We start from the raw sequence: 27,334 nt of genomic DNA on the forward strand, positions 1-27,334 counted from the left end.
TACAAGTTGGCTTAATGCTTGACCTACAAGCCTGTTTCCTCTTGAACCTGGCAGGAAATAGTATATACAGGGAGTTGAGACGTCCTCTGTAATTTGTGTAGGAAGACGGTTATCGGCTTCCTGGGGAAAACGTTCCAGTGGCCAAAGCCTGATGGATTAGTAATTTTCCTCTGCCGTATGAAAAATAAGCGTCCGATTCCAAAACTGGCCGCGCAGTTGAATCCTTATCCCTGCGGCACATGATCTCCCTGCAAGTTCCTCACCTGGTGCTGAAATCCATCGCTCTAGAATAGACGACAAGACACGATGTGGAGCTTCTCTCCCCTGTCCAGGAGGAAGAGATGCACTTGCAGGATATGGGCTGTATTTCACATAATGTGTCATAATGCACTTCCTGTACACCGCAGACAGAGACGCTTGACAGAGCACTCGCTATATTTGGTAGAGGTGTGGGTAGTTTGTGTTTATAGTAAATGTTTTTTAATGGTGTGCACATGACAGATTAAACTCTTTCAGGCACAGGAAATTAATCTCTGTGTGTGTTAATACATGTAAAGCTGAAATCCCATACTTTAGATTTGACTCTACATCTCTATAGTGGTTCTTGGTACATTACACACTCAGAATTCCCTCACCTTTTTTATTTGACCTAATACCAATAATCTCTTTAACTGTCGAGGCTTCAGTGCCGAGTTACAAGAACTGTGCTGTGTACTGCAGCCTGTCCAGGTTTATGTTCAGATGTTCCTACTTAACCTTCTTTGTTTCATCCTAAAAGGATGGCTTTAAATTGTTGGTGCTGCATGTAGTGTAATGCTAGCCTAATCAGTTTCTAGCACCTTTAATAACACACCTTTTGCATCTGTTACCTAGTTCTTCTTTTCACCTTGCGGAAGAAATAGCCATATTACTAATAAGCACAGTAAAAAGTCTGACTCACAGGATTCCTACAACATTTACCTGCTGTGCATGTAAATTAGTGTAGATAGTGCAGTAAGAGAGGTTTTGGCATTTAAATTATCGACTTACAGATGATTATAGCTTGTTTTGCCAAGTCTCACAAAGTGAATAGTGGGTCTATTAATGGATCTAATTATTGCTTCTGCAATTATATGGTTAATTAAATTTTAGCTTGTGCGGTATTAGAATGTCAAATCCCAATCTAAATTACTTAAAGATGAGGCCTACAGTTAGCTGACATTTTCTCCAACCATCCCATACGAATAACATTTCAAAACATTTTCCAATTTTTTCTCGTAATTGAGCCAGTCTTTCGACTTTGTTAACTTTTTATTAATTAAATAAACTGTGTAATTGTTTAGGAGAAGATTACTTTCTGTCCTGCAAATATTAAGCAGAACCTTTAGGCTTCACAAGCCTGCAAAGTTACTCTGAAGTGCTGAGTATGAGGCCAACACCCTCAGCCTCACTGCCAGTGCAATGAAGTGTGCTTTGAATGGGATGCAGTGGCAGCACATTGTACAATATCTGATACCTCTCCAGTATTACTACAGTGAAGACCTTGAGTGCAGTGACCAAGTGAAAATGGGTTGTAAGACCCTTTGGGCTGAATCACTCCTAAAACCATGTTCAGAATCAGTCCATCTTTAGTATCTGGATGCAGGCTTGAGATTCTCCGTCTTCCTGCTTGTACAGGCAGGGTGTGTTACTATAGGTGGAGGTTTCTCTCCCCTACAGGGTTATGTACAGTATGAAGGAGATAGGCTGTGATGTGAAGGAAATTGGTCAGTAGCGCATCAGGAAAGACTGTTTTTTTAACCAGGGGGTTAGGACTTTGGCTTTGGGTTCTTTGAAAACGGGACCCCCGCGGTGTAGGGAAGTTAGCAATGCTGATTCTCTGCAGGAGGAAACAGCATGGCTTTTATTCAGTGCTTTTCATCCCAGTGGAGGCCGAAGCCTTTGACAGAGAGGAGTTAGACGCACGCTGTCCTGTACTTGTGACACATTGCAGCTTATCCCGACCAGCAGCCTCACTGCTAAACGGATCAGGTGGGGAAGTAAAAGAGATCACGTCACCAGTTACCCCTCTCCAGTTTGAATGCGTTTTATTTTTCATACATGGCATTGTTGTAATTAGGTAATTGCAGGAAGTAACCACGTTTGTTTAGAACTAGTGAAGAAAGTGATTTTTTGGCTTCTTATCTAGAGATCTCTACTGTTTAAGCCTGAAAGTGTTTCCCCTTAAAGGTCTTTGATTAAACCGCGCTGTCCTTTATATGTATAAGTCTCTGGTTTCCTTCTGTAAAGTCTTACTGCGTGAAAAAATGAAACTCATTATTAGATTTTAGTGTTGCAGGGCTCTTTACATCCGATACCTGTGGTTCACATTTGTTGGTATTGCTGTATGTACAGAAGTTGTACCACATCACTAAATATTAACATTTGTTAAAGAATAGAGCTCAGTTTATATAATGTTTTCTTTTTTCAAGTCAGTTTGAAATTGAATTACTTGATTTAATTGGAGCTTACCTCTCCCCATTTCTGTCTTTAAAAAAGAAAATGTTTATTAGTTGAAAATTCCAAATTTGTTGCCTAAAACCCTAGTGGAGAACACACACTGCTTAATTTAAGAACGGGTTGCCTTAAATTATTCTAATGTACTTTCAGAAATCAAAGTCATGCACAACTCATTATTATTTTTGCAGATATACTATGAAAAAGCAAGTAGAGTGATTTAGCTGTGATTCTGAATACTTTGACTGTCGGTATCTGGGCCAAAGATATGATAGGAACTCCATAATGACAGTTAATCAGTAGAAATTGCAAATGGAAGAAGGTAGGTTTGGTTCAGGATTTGCTAAAAGAATGTTTTTTAAAAAAATCAGTTAAAACTTTTAACTTTCTTTTGTGGACGGAGATGAGAGAGAAGTGAAGATGTTTTCTAGCCTCATGGAGTTCTTTCAGGTTTTTCAGTTTTGAACGTTTGATTAATGGTCTGAGCACTGAAACAGTTGTTCTCACCTTGTAAAGAGCATTTTCTTATTCCTTGGCTAGTTTTACCTCTCTTTGTAAAAGGAGCTTTTATAAAATCAGTGTCGGGAAGGACCCAGTGAGAATGCTACTTCGAATATGGATGTTCTGTCTTTGCAACCTGATTTCTTTACCCTTAGAGGTTTCCCAGTCCTGGTTGCTGATATAAGTTGTGGACCAGTATATGGTGCTCTTATATCTGCTCCCTAAACTCCAACCAGTGTCCCAGTGTGGTGACAGGGGACGCTGTAGAGCAGGTAGGAGGTACTGTCCTTATGGATGTGGCTAAGGATCTGCGCCTGTGGCTGGAAGGTTGCCGGTTTGTATCCTGCGGCCGGCAGAGGAATCCTACTCCGTTGGGCCCCTGAGCAAGGCCCTTAACCCCAACTGCTCCAGGGGGCGCCGTATAAATGGCTGACCCTGCGCTCTGACCCCAAATTTCTCTCTCCTTGTCTGTGCGTCTCATGGAGAGCAGGCTGGGGTATGCCGAAAGACAAATTCCCAATACAAGAAATTGTATATGACCAATAAAGTGATCTTATCTTATCTTATTTTATGAGGTGCTAAACCAACTGGTTAAGACCTTGGATTATGTGCACAATGGCATAGGTGCAGATCGCACAGCAGTTGGTGAAAGAATCTATCCCCAGTGTCTGGGGTTCAACTGAACTCCATTGTCAGCTTTACTCGGTGGCGCTTTTCAGTTGGACTTTTTGCCCACTTCTCCACCTGAGGCTTCACAGTGAGGTGCTGTCACGAGCCATACACAGTGCCCCACGGCCCTGGGGAATTAGGTGAACCCCCTCTTCATTTAAAGAGTTTAAGTGTCCCTCTGGACGGAAAGCTCTGTGCCAAGCCCTGGTTTTTATTTTCCACATGAGCATGTTAAAAAGCAGATCTCTCCAGTGCCCGAGAGGAAGCGGAAATGTCTCCGCGGAGGTTCTGTTGGTCTCGGTGGTTAGACTGCGAGTGGCATGTGATCAGGTAGTGTGGGCGTCCTGGAGGAGCTGATCCGCCTCTCCTGCTCCGGCAGCTGGAGCCTCCTGTTGGATGTGTGCGTACAGTAAGTCGAGTAATTGATAAATCCAGAACTTTGGAAAAATGACCTGCTGTCTTGTGTAGTTTTTGTTTTGTAATTAAAAGCTGGCAAAAACATTCTGTCTTTTTTTTTGTTTCAGGCGCGTAATGTCAACACTGGAGAGCTGGCAGCCATTAAAGTCATTAAGCTGGAACCTGGTAAGACCGCTGTTTTCTGTGATTAATAACTCCAGGAGGCTGTCCTCCTCTCTTAAAAAAAAAACCCAACGTTTTTCCCCCAGCTGAACATAAACCTTCAACACTTAGCAGCCATATCACCCTGCAACTCACAACTGGCAGCCCACTGAAGCTCAGCAGGTGTGAGCCAGGTCAGTACCTGGAGGGGAGACCTCCTGGGAAAAACTAAGGCTGCTGCTGGAAGACGTGTTAGTGGGGCCAGCAGGGGGCGCTCACCCTGCAGTCCATGTGGGTCCTAATGCCCCAGTATAGTGACGGGGACACTATACTGTAAACAGGCGCCGTCCTTTGGATGAGACGTAAAACCGAGGTCCTGACTCTCTGTAGTCATTAAAAATCCCAGGGCGTTTCTCGAAAAGAGTAGGGGTGTAACCCCGGCGTCCTGGCCAAATTTCCCATTGGCCCTTACCAATCATGGCCTCCTTATAATCCCCCTCTATGAATTGGCTTCATTACTCTGTTCTCCTCCTCACTGATGGCTGATGTGTGGTGAGCGTTCTGGTGCACTATGGCTACCGTTGCATCATCCAGGTGGATGCTGCACATTGGTGGTGGTGGGGGGGAATCCCCATTACCTGTAAAGCGCTTTGAGTGGAGTGTCCAGAAAAGCGCTATATAAATGTAAGCAATTATTATTATTAATTATTATTCAGTCCTTTTTAAAAATGCAAACTTAAGTTTTTAGATTACATTGACATTGCTTTTGCTAAGGTTCTTTTGAGTATCTTGGCTTGTGTCTTTTACCTTAAATTGTGAGGCGTGGTGTGGTTTGGTGTTTTGTACTACAGCCTGGTGTGAGGTACTTGTCTGTGTGGAGTTTGCATGTTTCCCTCTGTTTGTGTGGGTTTCTTATAGTGGCTGCAATATCTTCCCACCTCCCAAAGACTTTCCTGTTAGGTTTGGTGTTCTGGAGGTTTCAAGGAGGCGTAGTATAAACAAACCTGCCTGTTCTGGCTTTGGGATTACAGAGAAGTAATTAACTAATTAATCAATTAGTTGCTTACACTAGTATGGTCCTTTTCTGGACACTACACTCTCAAAGTACTTTACAGGTAATGGGGGCTCCCCTCCACCACCTGGAGAAGCAGAACTAAAATGAACTTGCTTGGTCTAATAGCCTGCAAATGAGAGGAGGCCTTCTGATGGCGTCATAACAGGGACTAGAGTTTAAAACTGAGCTGGTCCTGTGTAAAATGAGGTTTTTTGAATACGATTTCTGAACTTGTTCAATTAGAACAAGTGTACTAGATCCAGTGTACTGGAACATTTTAAATTCAGCTTTAAAATGTTTGTAATTAAAGGGCAATATCCACTAGTGTTTGAAATTGGTCCCAAAACATCATCCCTGAACTGAAAACAATTTTAAGTGACATGCCACACGTGCAGTCTTCTAATTTAAAAAGTGCCTTTGCATTCCTTTCTTATTTTGAATTTTTGAAGTGCTGATGGTGGCTGGGAAGTGATGTACTTTCATTGTTTGGGTGAGGAGGACAGATGAACGCCGTAGCTGCTCCATGTCTTGTCCAAACCACACGCGTTCTCCGCCGGGGGCCAAACGCTGACTCAAACGTGACTCAGACACAGACCCTTATTTTGGTTTTCAGCCGTTTTCGCTGGATGAATCGCGTTCCTGTCCTCCACGGCAGCACACCCTGATCCGTAGTTCTGTTCGGTGATTGACAGTGGCGTGTTCTTTCCACGCAACCAATCGGAAACAAAAAAAAGCAGCAGAAACAAAATGGGAGGGGATCCAGCACAGCCTCACAGGAAGCTGGCTGAATTCCGTGGGCTGCGCTGTTGGCGGTTTGTTCCAACAGGACGTCGAGCAAGAATGCTGCAGAAACGTGCCATAATTACTGAAGCTGAACATTGCCTCAGGCTGAAGTGACTTACTGAGTCGTTCCCAAGGTTTATCTTATCTAGAACTCAGGTAGATTGTTGAAGGAGAAACTGGATATCGGTTTTGGCTTGCTCTTTCAAATGGGGTGGAACAGTGGTGTGACAGGTATTGCTGCCAACAGCATGTGGCTGTGGCATCCTTCTGTGTGGAGTTCACATGTTCTTGTGTCTTTTCTCTCGCTACTCTGTTTTTACTCCTACCTCCCAAAGCTTAGATGTGGTTGGCATCTCTGAGTGTAAAAATCCATGTCCCTGCGAGGGGCTGGCGCCCACCTCGCTGGGAGGATGTCATCTGCTCTCAGTCCTGCCTTGTTCCCTATGATTCCAGTGAGAGGCTCAGGGCTGCTGCACTTCCCACTGGGACATGTGGTTTTCTGAGCGTGCTGGGTTTGTGATTGCAAGTAGAAGATATCGCAGCAGTAAAGGGACAAATGCGAATGTTGTCTGACAGTTCTGTTATTTGTTCAGCTTGACCAGATTTTTTTCACTGCCATTACTCCCGATATTTTAGAACCCAGATCAGGCAGGATACTTTTAGCTATTTCAAAAGTTGTTTATCTTTTCAGTCTGTCGTATACATGCGAGATGGAAATGATCCATTATGTGTTGTACGGACAAATGAGAATTGTGGGCCTAAAATATATCATTTGGATTTAAGCCCAATTGGATTTCTATCAATCACAAGACAAGTTATCTGCATCAAGATTTTCAGTCAAGCTTTGTTTTTCCTGATACATTACAAGTATTAATACCACAAATATTAATAGCATTATTCAGTTAATAAAATACAGCATCAAATCTGAGGACTCTGAGGTGGAGATGGCTGTTGTCATGTCGTACAGTGCATGGTTTTATTTGCTTTTCCTGGGGAAGGAAATTCAATCTCTCATGTTTCTTACCTGTGCTGTACTGTAGTATACAGTGCCTTGCGAAAGTATTCGGCCCCCTTGAACTTTTCAACCTTTTGCCACATTTCAGGCTTCAAACATAAAGATATAAATTTTTTATTTTATGTGAAGAATCACCAACAAGTGGGACACAATTGTGAAGTGGAACGAAATCTATTGGATTTTTTAAACTTTTTTAACTAATAAAAAAATGAAAAGTGGGGCGTGCAAAATTATTCGGCCCCTTTACTTTCAGTGCAGCAAACTCACTCCAGAAGTTCAGCGAGGATCTCTGAATGATCCAATGTTGTCCTAAATGACTGATGGTGATAAATAGAATCCACCTGTGTGTAATCAAGTCTCTGTATAAATGCACCTGCTCTGTGATAGTCTCAAGGTTCTGTTGAAAGCGCAGAGAGCATCATGAAGACCAAGGAACACACCAGGCAGGTCCGTAATACTGTTGTGGAGAAGTTTAAAGCCGGATTTGGATACAAAAAGATTTCCCAAGCTTCAAACATCCCAAGGAGCACTGTGCAAGCGATCATCTTGAAATGGAAGGAGTATCAGACCACTGCAAATCTACCAAGACCTGGCCGTCCCTCTAAACTTTCAGCTCAGACAAGGAGAAGACTGATCAGAGATGCAGCCAAGAGGCCCATGATCACTCTGGATGAACTGCAGAGAACTACAGCTGAGGTGGGAGAGTCTGTCCATAGGACAACAATCAGTCTTACACTGCACAAATCTGGCCTTTATGGAAGAGTGGCAAGAAGAAAGCCATTTCTCAAAGATATCCATAAAAAGTCTCGTCTAAAGTTTGCCACAAGCCACCTGGGAGACACCCCAAACATGTGGAAGAAGGTGCTCTGGTCAGATGAAACCAAAATCGAACTTTTTGGCCACAATGCAAAACGATATGTTTGGCGTAAAAGCAACACAGCTCATCACCCTCAACACACCATCCCCACTGTCAAACATGGTGGTGGCAGCATCATGGTTTGGGCCTGCTTTTCTTCAGCAGGGACAGGGAAGATGGTTAAAATTGAGGGGAAGATGGATGCAGCCAAATACAGGACCATTCTGGATGAAAACCTGTTGGAGTCTGCAAAAGACCTGAGACTGGGACGGAGATTTATCTTCCAACAAGACAATGATCCCAAACATACAGCAAAATCTACAAAGGAATGGTTCACAAATAAACGTATCCAGGTGTTTGAATGGCCAAGTCAAAGTCCAGACCTGAATCCAATCGAGAATCTGTGGAAAGAGCTGAAAACTGCTGTTCACAAACGCTCTCCATCCAACCTCACTGAGCTCGAGCTGTTTTGCAAGGAAGAATGGGCAAGAATTTCAGTCTCTCGATGTGCAAAACTGATAGAGACATACCCCAAGCGACTTGCAGCTGTAATCGCAGCAAAAGGTGGCTCTACAAAGTATTAACGCAAGGGGGCCGAATAATTTTGCACGCCCCACTTTTCATTTTTTTATTAGTTAAAAAAGTTTCAAAAATCCAATAGATTTCGTTCCACTTCACAATTGTGTCCCACTTGTTGGTGATTCTTCACATAAAATAAAAAATTTATATCTTTATGTTTGAAGCCTGAAATGTGGCAAAAGGTTGAAAAGTTCAAGGGGGCCGAATACTTTCGCAAGGCACTGTATCTGTGCAGTAGTAATAGGAGATCTGTGACATTTCCAAGTAGGGTTAGCAATTTTTCTTTTGTTATGGAAAAGCAGGTGGTACCGGTGGGGGTTAGTGGAGGAAGACGATTGCCGTCGAGTAGAAAAGAAACCATCTTTGTGCTCAGTCTCATGTTTTGTGGTATTTTATTGTGAAAATGCGAGGAAGCATACTGTGTGTTGGCTTGTTAGAATTTGTCATTCTTCATCTGAACTAACCCTGTGAATTGTGTGTTTTGTTTGCACGAACATTCAAGTTTGAGTGTGATGCTCTTGTCATAGTCCCAGTTTTATTCTGTTTCTCCAGCTGCGTCTTAAACATTTCTTACCGCTGATCCATTACACTAATCGAACACACATTCAGACTTTTCTGGAAATTCTTTTGTTCCATTTGTGGTTTGTTTTTTTTGACAAGGGAAGATAAAATTCTTCTACTGGATAAAATGTTTGAGTGGAATTAACTCGATATTACTGTTGTTGTTGTTGTTGTTGTTGTTGTTGTTAAATGTGCACGTATTGGGGGGAGGGAGTAGGTTTTTGTTTTTCCCGTTTCGTTTCCAGCAGCAGTCTTCTGTAAACCTGAGTTGCTCTACAGAAATGTTGTGTGTGAGCATCTTAACGAACGTAGTGCCCAAAGTAACTGGAGCTAGCCTTCACAGAATGTAAATCAGAAGGGATTATCTGCTTGGTAGTGCTTTAAATAATTATGGCACTGAGATAATTCAAATCGAACACATGCTTCTGCATGTGTCACACCCGGATACAGCTGAATCATGTTTATTGTTGGTGGCTTTCTCTGTCATTCTCTATCTAGTGTTTCCTTCCCCCACACCTTGTCTGACGTCATTGCTTAGTAGACTGCTTAACGGAGTGAACATATTTCTTGATTAAAATCACTGCCAAGTTTTTTTTCTTCATGCCCATAAAGAGCCTGTGTTACATACGAAGTGCAGGAGTAAAAAACAGCCCCCAGGGTGTTTAGGAGATGAAAACGGAAGAACTCACAATGAATTATCTTCGGGGCTCACTTGTGTGAGTGAGTGCTCAGCTGGAAGGGGTCACCACTGCTAGGGAACCCCATCTCTTAGCAGCTGTTGGGAGTTTCTGTTATTAAATCTTCGAAAGGAAGCATGTTCTCCCAAAGAACCCAGTATCCAGTATCAAATCCACAATGTATGTGTAATCAAGGAGAGGCAGAACATTTGAAGGAAAGGAAACCATGATAGCAGAATGTCAGCAGCAAAGTTGTATCATTTCCAAATTTTGCCTGGGTAACGTGGAGGACTGGGGGAACTGAACTGGCAGATTAATATTCAGAGCACATAAGGCCTAACCGTTCATACCGTGCAATTAAGTCCCTGTGCAGAAGTGTTCAACTAGCATTGTGCATGAACCTACAAGCACAGATGTCAGTGTAATGTTTAACTTGTGATTTGGCAAAAAACAAGACACCCAGATTTTGAAAGGGTAAAAGCCAATAATTAACTCGGGAAGAGCTCCCCCCCCCCCACCGACAACCTGAATGTCCTTGTAACATTTCATACCATTGTTACTTTACGGTTTTGGGTTTTGCAGGTCAGTCCATGTTCACAGAGATACGAGGTGGCAGTGAGTGACTGCTCTGTTCCTGATGCAGACACTGACACTCGAGCACTGCTGCTTTCTTCAGACAGTGCCCTCAAGATCTGCACATCACAGGCTGCCTTGGATATATATCGGCAGCACCGATGGGCAGAGCCCTTTGTGGTGTTTAATAAACGCCTTCTTTACCTCCTGTTTTTACTTTCAAGGAAGTTCAGACTTGTGCACTTGTTCTCGGTTCATTCACACGAAGAGGAAAGTCATCAGAGGCCTGGTTCTGCACAGTTAACAACGTTTATAATTTTGGCCTTCATATCTTTTGCCATTTCAGGAAATAACAGAACTTTTAAACAAGATAATACTTATACCATATTTATCTCCTCCAGCTGTTCCTTGCAGGAAGCCAGGGTATCCTCTCAGACAGCGTGGCTGAGCAGCTGGTTTCTGGCTCACCCAGACATTGATGTAAAAAAAACTCTCCATGTTCTCCGGTTTGCACTTTCCTGTGTTCTAGTTTCCACAGTTTCTTAAAATCTCAAGCTTACAGAGCAAAAAAAAAAAAAAATTAGTAGCTTGGCTTTGAAATGCTTGGCTTTTGCCAGGTCTGGCATTGAAATGTGGGACTTATTTTTTTAAGTACTTGACCACCTGTGGACATATGGCATTTTGAAGATATTTCAAGAGGATATGCAGTGGATTGCTTTTTTGTTTCGGAGCCTTGTCTTTGTTTGTGCAGATTTATGGGTTGGTAAATGAGGTTTCTTGCTGATAATCCCCTTTCCCCAGAGTAGTGACAGGGGTGTGTGCGAGAGTCCAGAATGCACAGCACTTTGCTTACTCCTGCTACCAGGGAAAAGAGCAGCTCCCAGTCGCATACAGGATTTCCTTAGCTGTGTTAACTCCCTGCCACTAGCGGCTGTACCCGGTGCGGTCAGTGAACTCGCACTTACATGAGAGCGCACGTTTACACGTATCGCCTGTAGCTTCGCTTTTGTTATATGTCATTTCTTGTCACTTTCCTGTCCCGTGTTTTGCATTGTGAAGACTATGGATTCCCAGCCGTGCGGTCTGCCTACATGAGCACCAAACAATGTGGGTGAAGCGCCCATGTTGCACAAGGTTCATGTTACTTGGGCTTCAGAGCGCTGTGCGTCACTAATTTCCTTCACTGTTCTCTTTTCCCTGTAGTCAGCTTTTAGAAGCCATTGCCATTCCCAGTGTCAACCACATTGAGCTTACATGCTGCACGTCGGACAGTGACCAGCTTTGTGTCTTTTTTTAAAGATGTGGATTTTGAGTCACATCTTTTCACATTATTCTGCACAGTCCGTGTCTGCACATTTCTGTAGCTTCTACTGCGTAGTTTTCGGTTTTGAATGAAATGATCCTCAATTTCCTTTCGGGATCAATAAAGCCTTATCTATCTATTGTATAGATAATATAGTTGTATTACTGTGTCTTTTTGAAGACCCAATAATGTGGGAAGACAGGGCAGTACAGCCAAGATGTCAATTTCATACATGTTGAAAACAGCATTAAAAAGTGAGAGAGTGGTATGTGCTAAGATATCACTGTAGAGGCATTTATTTCTTTTTTAAATCAAAAGAGTGTAGGTTTTAAAAAAAAATGGAGCAGAGCTGACCATACTTTTTAGATTGTGTTTTTTGTTTGGCATTTATATTTTTGTCTTTGAGGGTGTGCTCGTCAGATATCTGGTGTATTGGGGAGGAGACTGATCTTGAAGGCCCTATAAATACTTTGCGTACTGAATATCAGACATGTCTCAAAGTATCACTTGTGCTCCAAATCCAATATCCTGACCTTGACAGCAGATTGGATTTTTGCTAATCCGTGATTTTTTTTCCTTTCTGTGTCGACAATGGAAGTATTTTCATCTGCATTGGAATTCTGGCAAACCCAGGGTGACAGAAACATTTAATTAGCGCTTGTTGGAACGAAGGGGGAGATGGCACCACTCAGATGCACGTTTGCTCCTCCAGACTGATCATTTACCAGATGCTCATTGTGCTCGTGCTTTCTGAGTTATTTATCCCCAACATACTGGCTCTTCGAAAAATACGTCTAATCAATTTCCTTTAGAATTGTTTCTGCCTCTGTGATGTTCTGTGTTATTGCAGATTTTTTATTTCACGCTGGTGTAGTTCACCTAATGGAATACTCCAGATATGAAGTGCTCAGTGAGCTGAATAGTAAACATAATTATATTTGGAGAAAACCAAAGATCACAGACAACTGTTATTTCCTATTTTGTCAGTATGTGACAACTGCTATTTATTTCTGCCCATATGAGGCAACATCCCTCAGTTTTTCTGTGTCCTGTGTCACAGATATTGAGTGGTCCTTTGATTCAAAAAAAGTTACTGTGATCCCCCCCCCCCCCTTTTCTTTTAAATACTTCAAAACCACTCCAAAAGACAGGAATTTGAAAAATAAATTAAAATATAAAATAAAACAAAATCCGCCCTGTGCAGACATTTTGTGGCTGGCGTGTGTTTTGTGCTGATCGCAGAACCATAAATCTTCCCAGACATCCAGGTCCTGAGAATAGGTGCGTCCCTCAAAACAACAATAATGCAGAAGTGGGGACAAAATTGATAAACAAGCAAAATGCATATATAAATCCTGTCATTCCTGTTGTCCTAAGTCACTACATTTCTTTTTTTATCTGTGTCTGATCCTGTGCTTCTGGAACAATCTCCTAAAAACAGCAGCCCAGCCCTCCTGCCTCCTCTCATTTGTTGCTCTATGTGGCACCTTTCAGGATTGAAGGACCTTCGACGTGTCGGAGTCCATTTTAAGTGGCCCCAGCTGCTGAAGTACCTCGTAGAGTGCGTACATTTTAATGGCGGTGGCTCTATGTCTGCAGAGCATGGTCCTGATTGGCTGCCTTGTCAGAATGTGGGTGCTGTCAGATCCGGAGACCCGTTCGCGCCGATGACACTTGTCAGTGTGCGAAGGACTAGGGTCATTCTGCCATCTGACGAGAGCTCTGAGAGACAGAGGGGAAGGGCATAATGGTATATTCTGCAGATACTGCAGCTGAGCCCATGCTCTGGACAGTGTACTCCTGCCTTTTTGAAACAGATGTGCTGTTCTTCAGGAGTACAGTTAGATAGTTCAGCTTACGACTCGATGCGTCCTAACCTCACATGGAGCAGTACAGCCCTACCGGGATGTGTGTCTCCCTGCGGTACAAAGCAGTGACACCATCTGTGGAGCCCTGTCGGCTTTCACCGCCTTTGTTTGTGATTCGACTTGTTGTTTTTCAGATGCTTAAGGAGCACAGTGTCATTTTCAGTAAGAGAGGGGGAAATTAAACAGCAAGTGAAGAGTCAAAAGTCAGTGAAATGCATCAGAGTAAACAGAACAACATAAAAGGTGAATGAAATGGAGATTACATTCACCTAATTATCAATAGATTGTTTTGAGAACTAAATGTATCGTGGAACTAGCTAATTGAAAGGGAGGGAGCCTGGTTTTCAGCCTGTGGCTGGCTAATGTAGATCAGCAAAAAGCCTGTTATTTTTTTTATGGGCGAAGTAAGTTTTCTTTCCGAGTTAAAAATCCTTGGAGTCAATGTTAGATGTTAGATGTTAGAATACAGCCATGACAGTGCAAACAATGCAGTACCTTAAAGTGCAGGTGCTAATATGTTCAGGTGCTAATTTGAGCTGTTTATGATGTGGACTGCTTGGGGGAAGAAACTGTTTTTGAATCTATTTGTCAGTGTTCTGTTACTGCAATATCTCCTACCAGAACCCAGGGGTGAAAACAGATCGTGGCCAGGGTGAATTGGGTCCTGAAGTATAGCTCGGGCCCGGTTGTGGCAGCGGTCAAGATATATCCAGTTGCTGGAGGGTAGCTCAGTCCCAGTGATTTTCTGCGCAGACCTCACAACCCTCTGTATGGCTTTTCTGTCCTGTACTGTGGCTCCACCATACCACACCGTAATACCACCGGTCAGGACACTCGCAATTGTATTACGGTAAAAATTGGTGAGTATACTTCACTATCTCTGCTGGGCAGTATACCTCAGGGTGTTTAGAGTCCCTTTCTTTTCTGAGCTACAGCCAGAATGATGCTGTGGGTTTCTGAGCATTTACAGTCAGGCTAACAAGTCAAACTAGGAGTAATCTGATCACCGTCATCCTTAATTCCTGACAGATTTTCAAGGTGTGTGTGTATAGAAATCAGATTGTTTGAGGTTCAGTACAGGAGAGCTGAAAAAATATTGTAGTCTCTTCCGGTCATTTTCAGCTCTCATGACTACTTACTGTAAAAGAGTGACTGCATGATCTAAAAGCGAGCCCAGATCGCCTCAAATCTGCCACTTCTGCCTTTGTTCAGGAATGTGGTTTAATCAAATCAAACCTGCAAAGGACTGCAGGGATCTGTATTGAGATCAGGTTTGGAATCACGTCGTCCTCTGTGCTTGAGGAGCTCCTTGGACCTTTCCAGGTCCCCTAGTTCTCTTGCACATGCCCGGAACCTTGCGTCAGCGTTCTAGAACCTGAGCCTTCTCAGTGAGGAGACGACCTTGGTGGTGGGACCAAACATGCACTATCCTGAGATTAGCGCTATTTACTTAGCGGATAACAGGCAATTAGGAGATGTTTGATTGCGGACAGAGTGACAGATGGTAGATGACCTCACTCATTTACTTATTGTAACATGAACTCTCACAAGCCACTATTTGTCTAATTAAGATGTGTATGAAAATTTAGCAGCAGAAAATTTTAAAATGTGTTGTGATCCAATTTAAATACAGAATGCTCTTGGCTGTTTTAATTAAATCCTCATTCTGTTTTTGAGTGTTTTTTCTCAAAGGCCATGTACTGTGTGTGGTTTCTGTCTTTGGCGTGACTAAGCTGACCTGTTTATTCTGAATTTGTAACTTTTGTTCATGTTTAAAGGACCAAAACAGGGAGGTTATCAAATCAATATAAATATCTGGTCCTGACAACATGTTTCTGTTGAAGCAAATAAACAATTTCAACCCCTCAAGTAAGTCTGTATTCATTTATTCTTAGAGTGAATATAGTATATTACCCAGGATCAAATGTATACAAGTCAAAATGATACATTGCAAACAAGATTACTCAACACACACAAGTTACACTGTAAACAGTGGTTACAGTCTCCACAGATATTTACAATACGGTGTGTGTCAGGGTCCTTCCCCAAGAACGTGTTCTAATAAAAAGGATCCACAGCAGGACTAAATTAAATCTCGTTTTCTAAATGATGCTCACAAATGAATAGGAACCAATTTCCCTTTTCTCATCACTAAAAATATGTGAGATATTTTTAGCTTGCGGATTCCTCAATAAGGGAAATCGGAGTTTACAAATAAGCAATCAACACCAAGCTTTCTTGTATACCAGGGCTCAGAATCTGGCCCTCTTCCAAGCATTTGGATTACCTGAACAAAATCTGGTTTCATGCCTGGGTTTGAGAGAGGAGCTGAGTCATGGCAGGGCTGCTGCCGATGAGTGACGATGTCTTTCTGCCTGCTTCTCCTCGCCTTCAGGGTCTCTGGCTGCACCCGTAGCTGAGGCTGGCTTAATGACCTCACTAAGGATATTGGGTCCCTGTTGAACATTTTTCTCTACGGCCAATTTAAGGATCTACCAGCGACTTAGTTTAGCTTGAGATGATTATCAGGAATGCTCTTTGATCGTTTGTAACTTGCAAAGACAACTGTGTAAATACAGCACAACAATACCCATTGTCTCGTACCTTCAGAGTCGGGTAACTTTGCTGATAACTATGATCGGTGCTAACCTTGCTGATACTCAGTGAGCCTTAGGAGCAGTTTGAATTCCGTTCTGTGCAGTTCTTCCTCTGGTGCTAGCAGGGTCCCCCATCTTCCCATGGTTTAAGGTGCTTGCTGCAGACTGGTGGTGCTGGTGGAGGGGATCCCCATTACCTGTAAAGCGCTTTGAGTGGAGTGTCCAGAAAAGCGCTATAGAAGTGTAAGCAATTATGATTATTATTATTTTCGGTCTTCAGGCTTTGCCGACTTTAGCTGCTCGACCGACTGATCCGTCTTGTAAGCGTTGGCGGCTCGTCTGCCGCGGGCTCCTGCTTACCCACCCGTCTGCCCCGGCGGGCTGCTTCAAGGACAGACGGGGAATCCGAGAGGAATGAGAAAGCTCTCTGCGGAAAACCGCAAACGTGGCAAGCTGCGCTCATCAGTTTTCAGGGATTTCATGTGACTTGAGATGGAAGATGATAAAGCCGTGGGCTGAAGCAGAATAATTTTGCAGGGAGTTTGCGTGCGGGGAGTGTCTGCATTTCCTGCGATTGTTCTGCCACAATTAATATGTCTCCTTTAGGAACGGTTGTGGTGAAGCGACTCTGATTTGTTGTCATTTGACGATGTGAAAGCATGTCACCAAATTAAAGCTGCAGAGTAAATTTGGAGGTTGAATTTTGTCGCTTCCATGTCATTTGTCGATGAAAACCATACGACAGAGTAGTGTGTGCTGCAGAATCAACATATTTGAGATTCATTTAACCTAAAAAAGCTTCACGCCTGTAATGTCACATTTCACACCCTTGTCAAGACCTTGAAAAACATCAGCTTTTCATTAAAAATCAAAGATGAAGTTTTGGATCCTGCCTTGTAGCCTAATATCCTCCGGTCTCAGAGGCTGAAGAAGCCTGGGCTGGATCAGTACTAGGAAGGCAAACCAGGTTGCTGCTGTCGGTGGTGTGGGTGGACCTCTAGGGGGTGCTGTTCCTTCTGGAGCCGGATTTTTAAACCAAGGCCCCAGTGTGGTGACGAGAACACTGCTGTGGGAAGCAGCATCCTTTGGATGAGGCCTTGAACGGCGGTCCTGACTCCTTGCTTGGTGAAGTTCCCCACAGCACTTTAAGAGCGGGAGGACGTATTGGATTCCCAGCCCGCACAATCCCGGCCTCCCTCTTCACGCGAGGGAGCGTTTGGCATGTTGTTTGGCAGGCATTCAGCCCCGGCAGCAGCACCTCCCCCCGGCTGCTTTTCTTCCATTATGGATGACGTCGGGCCCCTCCTGTGTGTAAAGAGCTTTGGGATCTTTTGAGATCAAAGTGTAATGTAAAGATAAGGAATTAATTATTAATCTCCACATAGCACTCAATGATTATGTAAAAATTATGACACAAACGTTTGTGAGTTGTTTGGGTAATAAATGGTTTTGGCACTGTGCATTCAGAAGAGCCGGTTGTTGTATTGGTTTACAATGACTCCAAACAAGTTAAAGAGTCTACTATCCTGAATGAAGACATGAAGGGGCGATAGGACAGGATTGTTCAACTCATTATAGTCCTGATATAAGGGAAATGCGTACTGAACACTTTAAAGATGTGCATATTTCTGTGATCTTATTTTGAATTAATTTTAAGACGTCATCAAATGTGATTAGTTCAAACGAAACCTGAGGTGGTGAAGCCACAGCTTCTCAGCAGTGTCCTCTGCTAGAATCGTTAGCACGGGCTACAAGTGACAGCGATGGCGTGATACTTCATTGTCCCCTGTTACCGCAGAGCCAGAATCTCACAGCTCTGGTGACCTTCTCATAATGGGATTTTTAATTGAAGCCAGCGACTTCTCCTCACATGTTTTCATTAAGAGGGCAAAGTAAGGTGGGGAAAGTTGTCATCAAACTCTGCAGTTCTTTGATGAACATACCCTCCTTTTTTTCCACCATACATTTACCAGAATGTAATTAAATTTTAAACTGCGGAGTAGGAACAGATGAAAAGCAACGGTGTAGATAGAATGAAGTCATTGTTTATTCAGAAACCATATTGTTTATAGGGCGCACTTACCATTACTCTTTTGTTCTGAAACTTGTGATCATTTTTTATGAGATTTACCTTTGTTGTCACTAAGAGATACTGTACCTTTTAAGTTTAAATGGGGAATGCTGGTTATACTTTTACTATTTAAATAAAATAAAATAAATTTAATTTTAATTACTTTGTAATTAAAACGAGCACTTCCAATCATGGTACTATTCCATTATCTCAGCCCATGATCCATCTCCAGCGGGCTTCTGATTAAATAGCCCACTATGTGCTGCTGTGTTTTTGTGTTCTCCTTTTTGTGCCAGGGTTTGGAATACATGTTTCTGTCATATTGACGTGGGAGGGCGCAGTATTTTCAGTGGCTTGTGAAGCGACAGCAAACGGAGCTTTTGAGGAATGTGTGGTGGAGCCAAATGTCAGCTGACATCAGAGAGACACTAAAGAAAGCCCAAACCCCACAACAGCACAAGTTAAAACCCTTGTAACTGGCTGCCGTGCTTGCTGAATTGTCCAGGCCATTCTCTCAGCCCTTAGGCTGGTCAGATTATAGATTTTAAGTGCATTTGTGGTCAACCAATAAATGTGCATCATTCGATAGTTTCCTTGCATTTCCAGTGCCTGCAGACACAGCAATAACTGGGTGAGGTGTGAACAGAAAGAACCTGAGTGAATGAATAATCATAGGTGGACTGTATTGATAATGTGGCACTGTGGTTAAGGATCTGTGCCTGTGGCCGGAAGGTTGCCAGTTCAAATCCCTTGGCCAGCAGAGGAATCCTACTCTGTTGGGGCCCTGAGCAAGGCCCTTAACCCCAGCTGCTTCTCTCCCTGTCTGTGTGTCTCATGGAGAGCAAGCTGGGGTATGCAAGAAGACAAATTCCTAATGCAAGAAATTGTATATGGCTAATAAAGTGATCTTATCTAAAATAGATACTATAGCTATTATCTTGTAACGACAACAATGCATGAACTACTCATTTGACTATTAATAAGGTGGTCTTCACATTTTAACTTAATATTGTTTCTGCACAGTATATTAATTTAGGTTTATATGGTCACAACACTGGCTATTGTATTAGATTTGAGGTAGATACTTGCTGTATGGAGCTGACATTGGTCAGTTACTTCATAATCATTTTTCGAGGTTCCTCTTTCCTGTTCAGTTCAGATGCGGTCGTAATCTGCGACTTACTGTAAAGATATGAAGAATATGTTTACTTGCTTCCTTTCATTGTCCCAGATGGGAAATTTGCTTTTGCAGGCAAGTAAAACACACAATACATTTAACACAACATGAACCCATTAACAAGTAATAGACATGTAGATGAAAAAAGAAAAACATATATAAAGTAAAATTTTCAATCAGTTGTCCAAATTGAGCGGGTTAATAGCTGAGGGAGTAAAAGATGACTTATTTCTATTGCTCTCCAGTCGAGGTAGTCTACATCAATACCCAGAAGTAAGGAGCTCAAATTCACTGTGCAAGAGGAGGTCAGGACAGTCAGTGAGATTGGCCTTCTGCCCTGTTTTTGTGACGTGGATGTCTGAAAGCAGTAGTTGTTGTGCACCAATAATTTTGCTGGCTACCTTCACAATTCTTTTTAGTCTGTTATATTGTGTATGTTAAAGTTACCAAACCAGGCTACCGCAGTGACTGTTAGGGCAGATTCAATGAAGGTTCTCTAGAAACAAGTCATTGTTAAAAGAGTGGAGTTTTCTTTTTGCTCTTTTTGTTTTCCTCGAAGGTTAGTTCTCCTTAAACAGTTTTGTGGCAGATCAGTGCAGGTACTTGTAAATGTTATTGTTAAGGGTGAAGTCGTTGTGCCTTCTGCTAAAACCCATTTTAAAACTGTTAATATCTGTGTTGAAAATAATCCTCAATGTAACCATGCTGTGAAATTCAAGTACCTTTAGATGTCCTCTGCATGTGCGTTGAAAATGTAAGATAATGCTTTATTTATTTTTCGGCTTCAGTATGCCTAAATATGGATATTCAACAAGCGATTGTGCTGTCCATTCTGTTCCTAAGTGGTAATGGTGTGTGAGAACAGTAGATTGTCCCTGAGACTGAAAACGCCTGTACAGGGTGACAGGCTGCGGCAAATGGGAGGAATCACCAGCAGCACTGTAGAGCTCAAAGCATTGTGAGGCTTCAGGGAGAGCCAACACCGTCAATGGTAGTCTAGCATGAAGGATCTGTTGCATACAGAAGGTGACTAGAAACTGCCGAAGTATCCCCAAGGCCTAATGTAAAAGAGCTACGTCTTCTAAAATAGGTACTATTGAGATAAATTATAGATAGGAGAGGTAAGTAAATTATTGATACGCATGGAATATTGTGAAGGAGGAGAGGGCTGACCTGAGGAACTGTGACGCCACGTGCTCAGGTCTTCAGTGGAATGCCCTGCTGGTCTGGCAGTTTGCATCGATGCTGCAGGAACCGGCGCAGACGCAGCTGGAGGAAGGCCATAGTTCCCTGAGGGCTGGCCGGTCCCGCGGGCACCCAGCTATAACGACGGCGGATCTCCGCCACGCCTCAGGGTGTGCAGATAAACCTTGTCGAGTTCAAGCCAGTCGAGTCCCGGTGGCTTCTGGCCGCCATTAGGAGACTGGCATGGAGGGGAAGTGGGGCAGTGTGGTCTCAGCTCCACTCAAGTGATATCCAACCTGTGTACTTCCTCTCTTCTGCAGGTGAAGACTTTGCCGTCGTGCAGCAGGAGATAGTGATGATGAAGGACTGCAAGCACTCAAACATTGTGGCTTATTTCGGCAGCTATCTCAGGTTTGACCCCCCTCACTGCAGCGTCTTATCACTGTTAACAAGAGCAGTAATACTTCCTTTCCTGCCTGAAGGCTCTGAACCTAATTTGAAACTGCCACAACACTTACAGATAGACGACAGTATTGTGAAGCTAGTTCGAGAGCTTCAGTTATCTGCCGCACTCTGTAGAGAGTATGATTTATACTGAGTATGATTTGCGTTCAGTGAATTTTATTTTGGTAATGCCTGTTTTTCTGGACGCAGTGGAAAGGCATAAAATGTTCATGTATGTGGATTTGTGGTGTCTTTTCAGGAGAGATAAATTATGGATATGCATGGAATATTGTGGAGGAGGTTCACTACAGGACATATATCACGGTAAGATTGGTGTATTTTACTATTTTGTTTTCTGAAGTATTTCTTAAGCAGAGGCTGAAATTCTAATTTTAAGGGAGAATGGAATTGGGTCTGTCCTCTGACATCACAAATTTGGGGCCTTTTAGGTTATGAAAGACAAAACAGATTTATTAAATGAATTGGAGGTGTTAGTAAATTAGGAGTAAGAGAAGACCAGAGTCATGTTTGCCATTATGATAGCAGTTTATTGAGCTGACAAGTACAATAATTTAAAATGAGGCAAACAGCTGGGATATGATGTTTAATGTAGACATTTGTGGGTATCAAAGGTATGTCCTACAGTGACAGAGAAGACTGAAGAAACCAAATCCAACAATTATGAATCCTCAAAGACACTGACAAAATCAGCCCAGTGAATGTCTTCAGTGAAACAGAAGCAGAAAACGCAAGGGGAAACTATGTGGACATCCCTTTAAATCTGAGAGAATTTATCACTAGAAACTTCTTTATGCAGTGTGGAGCAGGCTTCCCAGCCAGGCTGTTGAAGTCAAAAGCTTGGCTTCGTTCAAGAAGCAGCTGAATGAGATCCTTGGATCAGTTAATTACTAACAAACAGGCGAGACAGGATGAATGGATTCTTTTAGTCCAGAACCTTTCTTCAGTCTTAATCATTAACTCACTCTCAGGTTCTAAAAGAGTGGTCTGTATACTGAACCCTGAACGTCACCAACCAAAACAGGCAGTATAGAAGAGGAGAGCTGCACACATCTGTGGTGAAATACTGTAACGGTAAATGCCAGAGTTGGGACCTGGACCTAAAGGAGTAGTATTTCTTCTATTTAAAGAAAAATGCCAAATCCTTTAAAAAAAAATGCCTTCAGAGTCTGAAAGCTGTTGGTTGTCTCAAAGATTGATTTCACAGATTGGCAAAATTGCAAAGAATACAATTTTGGAGTTGAGAGGGAAAAAGTCAGGCTGAGGGTGTTTGTAGACAGCAGAGATTGCCCCTGATGGCTCTGGTAATGATGCAGTGTGCAGAGCACACTGAGAAGCAGCCTACAAGTTATATAGATGTGTCTTTCAGCAAATGGGCACACCTCCTGGATTCTGAGTGCAGGAGTGTGTGGCCTTCTCCCTTGATCCCGGTGTTTGTTCGAGTCCTGGTCCAGCTGTGAGCGCAGAGTTCTTGGCTGGAAACACAGGCCGACGTGGGCGGCACTGCTGCAGCCTGTGAGCAGCGTGTCGAGTCTCAGCACGTCTCCCAGGGGAGATCTGTGGAGCCACACAATTAATGCCATTAGGTTAGAGTTTTGAGTAAAGATTGTAACAAATCAGTCCAATGTTTTCAACTCTCATTGAATAGGAGCATTACCTGTGCAGAAAAACCTTCTTGTTCTGAATCTGAAATTCTGTTTTTACGATGAAATTCTGTTGTTGATATAAGCTAATGCCTTTCATGCTGCAACTGCTACTGGGAACCTTGAAAGTTAATATTGCAACCTTAAATTTGGTTTTGATGGTATTTTTTGCAAACTTTTTTTCTTTTTAAACAGAAAAAATAAATAGGTGTGGTGGTCTTAGGTAACAGAACAAAGGATGTTTTGAGCTGACCATTTTTATTATCATTTTATTATTAAATATTTCATATACCTTTCTAAATGCAATGCTTTATATACTTTTCAGATAATGAAGAACACATTTTGTTCAAGTTCAGTCAAGTGGTATTCAATTGGAACTCCCTTCAGTCCTGATGGAGTTGCTACTGTCGTTCTGCAGTCCTTTCAAAGAATTCAACACAGTTAGAAAATTATTATATTCTACCCATAGGGGCAGTCAGAACAATAATTAGTACCGCTCCTTCTTCCACATCAAATGCAGGGTGATCTGGAGTATGGCGGCATTAGTTAACAAGAGGCGGTTTTAACTGCTTCATCTATTTAAAGTGTCCTGGCTTGGCATGCGATTGGGGTTGTGATGCTGTTGTGCCAGGAATCTCCGTTATTTACACGGATGTTGCTAAAAATATTTTACCCAGCCATCTGAGGGCAGGAAAGAATTTCAGGCGGAACTGCAGGTCTTTACAAATGAGAACGACCAAGGCGTGTAATTATGGAATGTTGAGTTGCCAGGAGGCGAACACACCCTTGTGTCTATTGCTCCCTTGGTCATGACCAGTATTGTCAGTGTCCCATTAACATCTTACTCACCTCTTAATATGTCAATTGCTCCCACAGCCTGCTTGAGTTTGGCTTGTCTTCTCAGCACCAGAGAGTCATGCAGTGCTCTGTAGATACAGAAGCTTTTGCTGGCTTCTTGTTTGGCACAGAAAACATTCTGTGCTCTGTGGCCCTCATTCAGCGTACTTACATATTTCCTGAAAACGCCTTTAATTAGGTGCTAATCAGCAGTAATTTCTGCAGCTTGCAGTCGGTACTGTTTCTTTTGTGCTCCAGCCTTTCTTAAATTGTTTTGAGTCTTAGAAATGTATAAATTTATTTCAGTTCTTGAAATCCAAAGTCATCAATCTGTTTTTAGTCAACTTTAGACCTAGATTGTACTCTCTATGCTTCACAAGTTCTGAATAACTTTTTGCAGAGTTGAATTTTTAGTTCCTTTGCATCAATAAAATCCTTCAGTGCATTTCAACTTCAATAAAAAGAGTTGTAACCATTTTTATTTTGTTCTCTTTGCCCAATTTTCTGCTTTATTCTCTTTCCAGTGACTGGACCTCTGTCAGAATCACAAATTGCCTATGTATCACGAGAAACACTACAGGTATTTTCCCCGTTAACATGCACATTTTCAATTGATCTACTTGTGTAAATAAGTCTAAACCCACTTAAGTTTTGTTTCTTATCAGTTATTGCAAGGCCTGTGACTAAACCTAGACTATCCAGTCACTTTCTTGATTTAATTAAAAAAAGAATAGCCTGACTTAAATTAATGGTATTTAAATAATATAAGGAAACTAACACAAAGGAGTCTAACATTGTCTTTTGCTGTGTCATTGTATTTTTCCACTGCTGAATAGATCGGCTGTTCTGTTCATTAAATGTCAAGCGACTGTTCGTTTCTGTTTTTTGTATGCAGATAAGAGGAGAAGTCATTAAACTTTTGTAACAACTTTTGTGATTTCATGGAACATCCAACATTTAGAAATTGAACGATCCTCTTGTGTAGGAGAGTAGGTTTGTTTTTTTTAACGTGCTATTACATTTGTGTTTGTTTCTTCCAGGGTTTGTACTATCTTCACAACAAAGGAAAAATGCACAGAGACATTAAGGTAAAGCTGACTCGCGGCTTGCGCTGGATGGTTTGCCAATCAGTTCGTACTCCTGCAGCTCTATGAAGACTTTGTTTTTTAAATTTCTTTTAATGAGTGCTCAAGCCACAGCATTAAACTTAACTCATTCTGTTGTCTATTTTGGATTTGCATTATATCTCTATAAGTATTTTGAGTTTCTTTATCGTGTATTTTGCTGCATTTTCTATTTTTTGAGCCCAACCCCTTTTTCTCTGCTTTTTCTAACTGTAAGAAGGACTTTTTGAAGTTGAGCTTAATATAACTGGACATATTAAAATAAGATGGGTACACTTGACTTGAAACAGCAAAATTCCATGTAGGTAATGCAGTTGGTCAACTCACACTTATTGATGCCACTAGTGTGCTGTTTTTTAACAATTGTTTAAGAAACAAACATCTTTGAGTATCTTGAATTTGGAAGACATCTTCTATCTACTTTGCTGGTCTGTTGGAAATAGTTTAGCCCTTCCAAAAGGATTTTGCTTTGTTAAATTACATATCTTTGTTCTAACACTCCAACATCTTCTTTTATAGGGAGCAAATATTCTGTTAACGGACAATGGGTATGTGAAATTAGGTAAGCACATAGAAGCATCTTTCCTTTTGCATCTTTAAATATTTGTTAAACTTCATAAAATGTGATTGGTCTTCCTGTGAGTTTGAGCTGTGAAAACCAAGCTGGTTGAGTTAGTTTGTTTGACATAACTAGGACTTGTCTACGTTTAGGTTTAGGCTGAATATGTCACAACACTTAACAAAGGGATGGCAAACTCATTTCTTTGAACCATAAACAATCCAAATCAAACTACTATGCACAACCACTATATAGTATTATTTATTTGTAGCATTTTGCATTTTTGTGTATTTTACAATGAAATTCCTCCCTTTAAAATGCAATTAGCAGTCATTGTTTCTTTACTAGATGCCACTTTAGCAGAACTTGCTCATTACTTCTGAGTATGGGTTATTTTTTAGCATTATTGACTGTATTTATTTCACATATCTTAGTTGTGATGATTGTGAACTACAGAAATCTCTATTCTGTTGAAAAGAATATTGTTGGCACACCTTGACCAGTGACGAGCCTAAATAAATGAGCAATAGATGAGAGGCACTTCCTACCCAGTAAGGAGAACTGGGGGAAAAAGGCAAGGTTAATAGGACTTTTCATGACTAAAATATACAATGAAAACGTGAGACGCCATTTGTTAGATATGAGGAGTACCAAATCACAAAAAGTCTCTACACCTATTGGTGTTACTCTTTGGCGAAAGGCGTTGTACTAATCAAGCATGTCGGTTTTCCATTCACTTCTACAAAGAGATCTAAATTCCTCCACTATTCTAGAACCACAAGACTTTTTCCTTTCTTTAATAACACAATTACGAGGCCCTTATTTTTATCTCCTTTTGAGACAAAGACGCACTCCCCTGTCAGATTAGATCTGTGACATCATCAAACAGAGGCACCGCGATTGGATAGAAGTGGAGAACCACAGGGAGCAGGGAGTGTGTGTGAGACTGATACAGTAGCAGCACCAAGGGCATCTGCTTTATGGGAGGGTTATTCAGCCTCAGACAATGGTTCTGACCACTTCTGCCACATGGCCAAATAACTGGTGTCTGGCTACCCAGACCTGGCCTGTGGGCTGTAGGCTTGATACCCTGGCATCAGTATTACACATTTCAGACCTCTGAGGGTTGGCACCTGCACATCTGTATTGACAGCCTGTGAAAAACGAAGGACAAAACTGCGAATACCATTTGCCTTTTCACATTCAATGTGTTAAACATGCTAATGGAGGGTTTCTAAAACGAGAAGTGTAATACACACGTAACAGCTTTCATAATTATGAGCTTATTGTCATCGGAGCAGGTGAGTTGTGAAGCAGGGATTGAACATTCCAGTTATGTCTTTCCTTATTCTTTATACCTTTGTCTTGGGTAGTCCTAAGATTTGGGACAGTAAAAGGGCCTCTGTGGAAATGTCAGTGTTTTCTATGTTTATATATAGAAAACCAAATCAGTAGTAATAAAATTGAGTAAAATTGCTGAAAAAAAATTCCAGCCCTCTCGTTTTTCATACCCCATTGCATTTTGTATTGAAGTTATTATTTTCAGGAACTCCAGTTCACCACACTAGTTGAATAGCACTTTGATGTCCAGCCAGTAGCTTTGAACGCTGCTGCTAAACGGTCCAAATAAATGGGCTTTTATGTGGTGAGCTGGACCTATCCACAAGACAGTATGTTGGATATCTGGTGCTGTACTCACCAGAGGATCCTTATTTTACACATAGGAGGTTACCCACTTCATCCACCATTGAAGTGCCACCCCACCTGGGTGATGCACCAGCAGCCCCACTGCATCAAGTGGAAAAGTGACAAATTCATCGGTTGAATTAAGGGGGAAATTTAGGTAGGCCATTATGTGTAAGCTCAAAGTGGTATTTAGCTAATACACTAGGGATAAAGCCCCAGCTCTTACAAATACATCCAGAGTATCTTTAATCTCAGTAGCCATTGCCTCAGTTTACCACATTATCTGAAGGACAGCACCTCTTACATTACTGTGTCCCAAACTATGGTGGGGCATTAGTCTGGAAATTCTGAAAATGAGATCGCCACCTACTGGGCCACCAACATTACTTGCAGCACAAACCAGGTTTTCATTCCCAGAGGCCTCCTGGCCCCCAGTACCGACCCGGCCCATCTTTCTTTGCTTCTGAGTTCGGACCAGATCAGGCTATAAAGGAGGAGACACGGTGGGATTTAGTGGAGAC

At 42.1% G+C, this 27,334-nt stretch overlaps 1 protein-coding gene across 9 annotated transcripts in view; it reads left to right on the forward strand.

The window, feature by feature from the left end:
• The window catches only part of LOC148819943 (mitogen-activated protein kinase kinase kinase kinase 3), a 79,000-nt gene that overhangs the window by 18,606 nt on the left and 33,060 nt on the right, over window positions 1-27,334 (forward strand). For all 9 annotated transcript variants that reach the window (XM_088933543.1, XM_088933544.1, XM_088933546.1 and 6 more), the window contains exons 2-7: window positions 4,170-4,227; window positions 20,823-20,913; window positions 21,206-21,270; window positions 23,969-24,024; window positions 24,485-24,532; window positions 25,088-25,130. In XM_088933543.1, the coding sequence (XP_088789669.1) occupies window positions 4,170-4,227; window positions 20,823-20,913; window positions 21,206-21,270; window positions 23,969-24,024; window positions 24,485-24,532; window positions 25,088-25,130 (361 nt within the window). The remainder of the gene's footprint in view (window positions 1-4,169; window positions 4,228-20,822; window positions 20,914-21,205; window positions 21,271-23,968; window positions 24,025-24,484; window positions 24,533-25,087; window positions 25,131-27,334) is intronic.

Source organism: Atractosteus spatula, chromosome 15 (genome assembly GCF_055471065.1).
Source record: "Atractosteus spatula isolate fAtrSpa1 chromosome 15, fAtrSpa1.hap1, whole genome shotgun sequence".
Classification (NCBI taxonomy): domain Eukaryota; kingdom Metazoa; phylum Chordata; class Actinopteri; order Semionotiformes; family Lepisosteidae; genus Atractosteus; species Atractosteus spatula.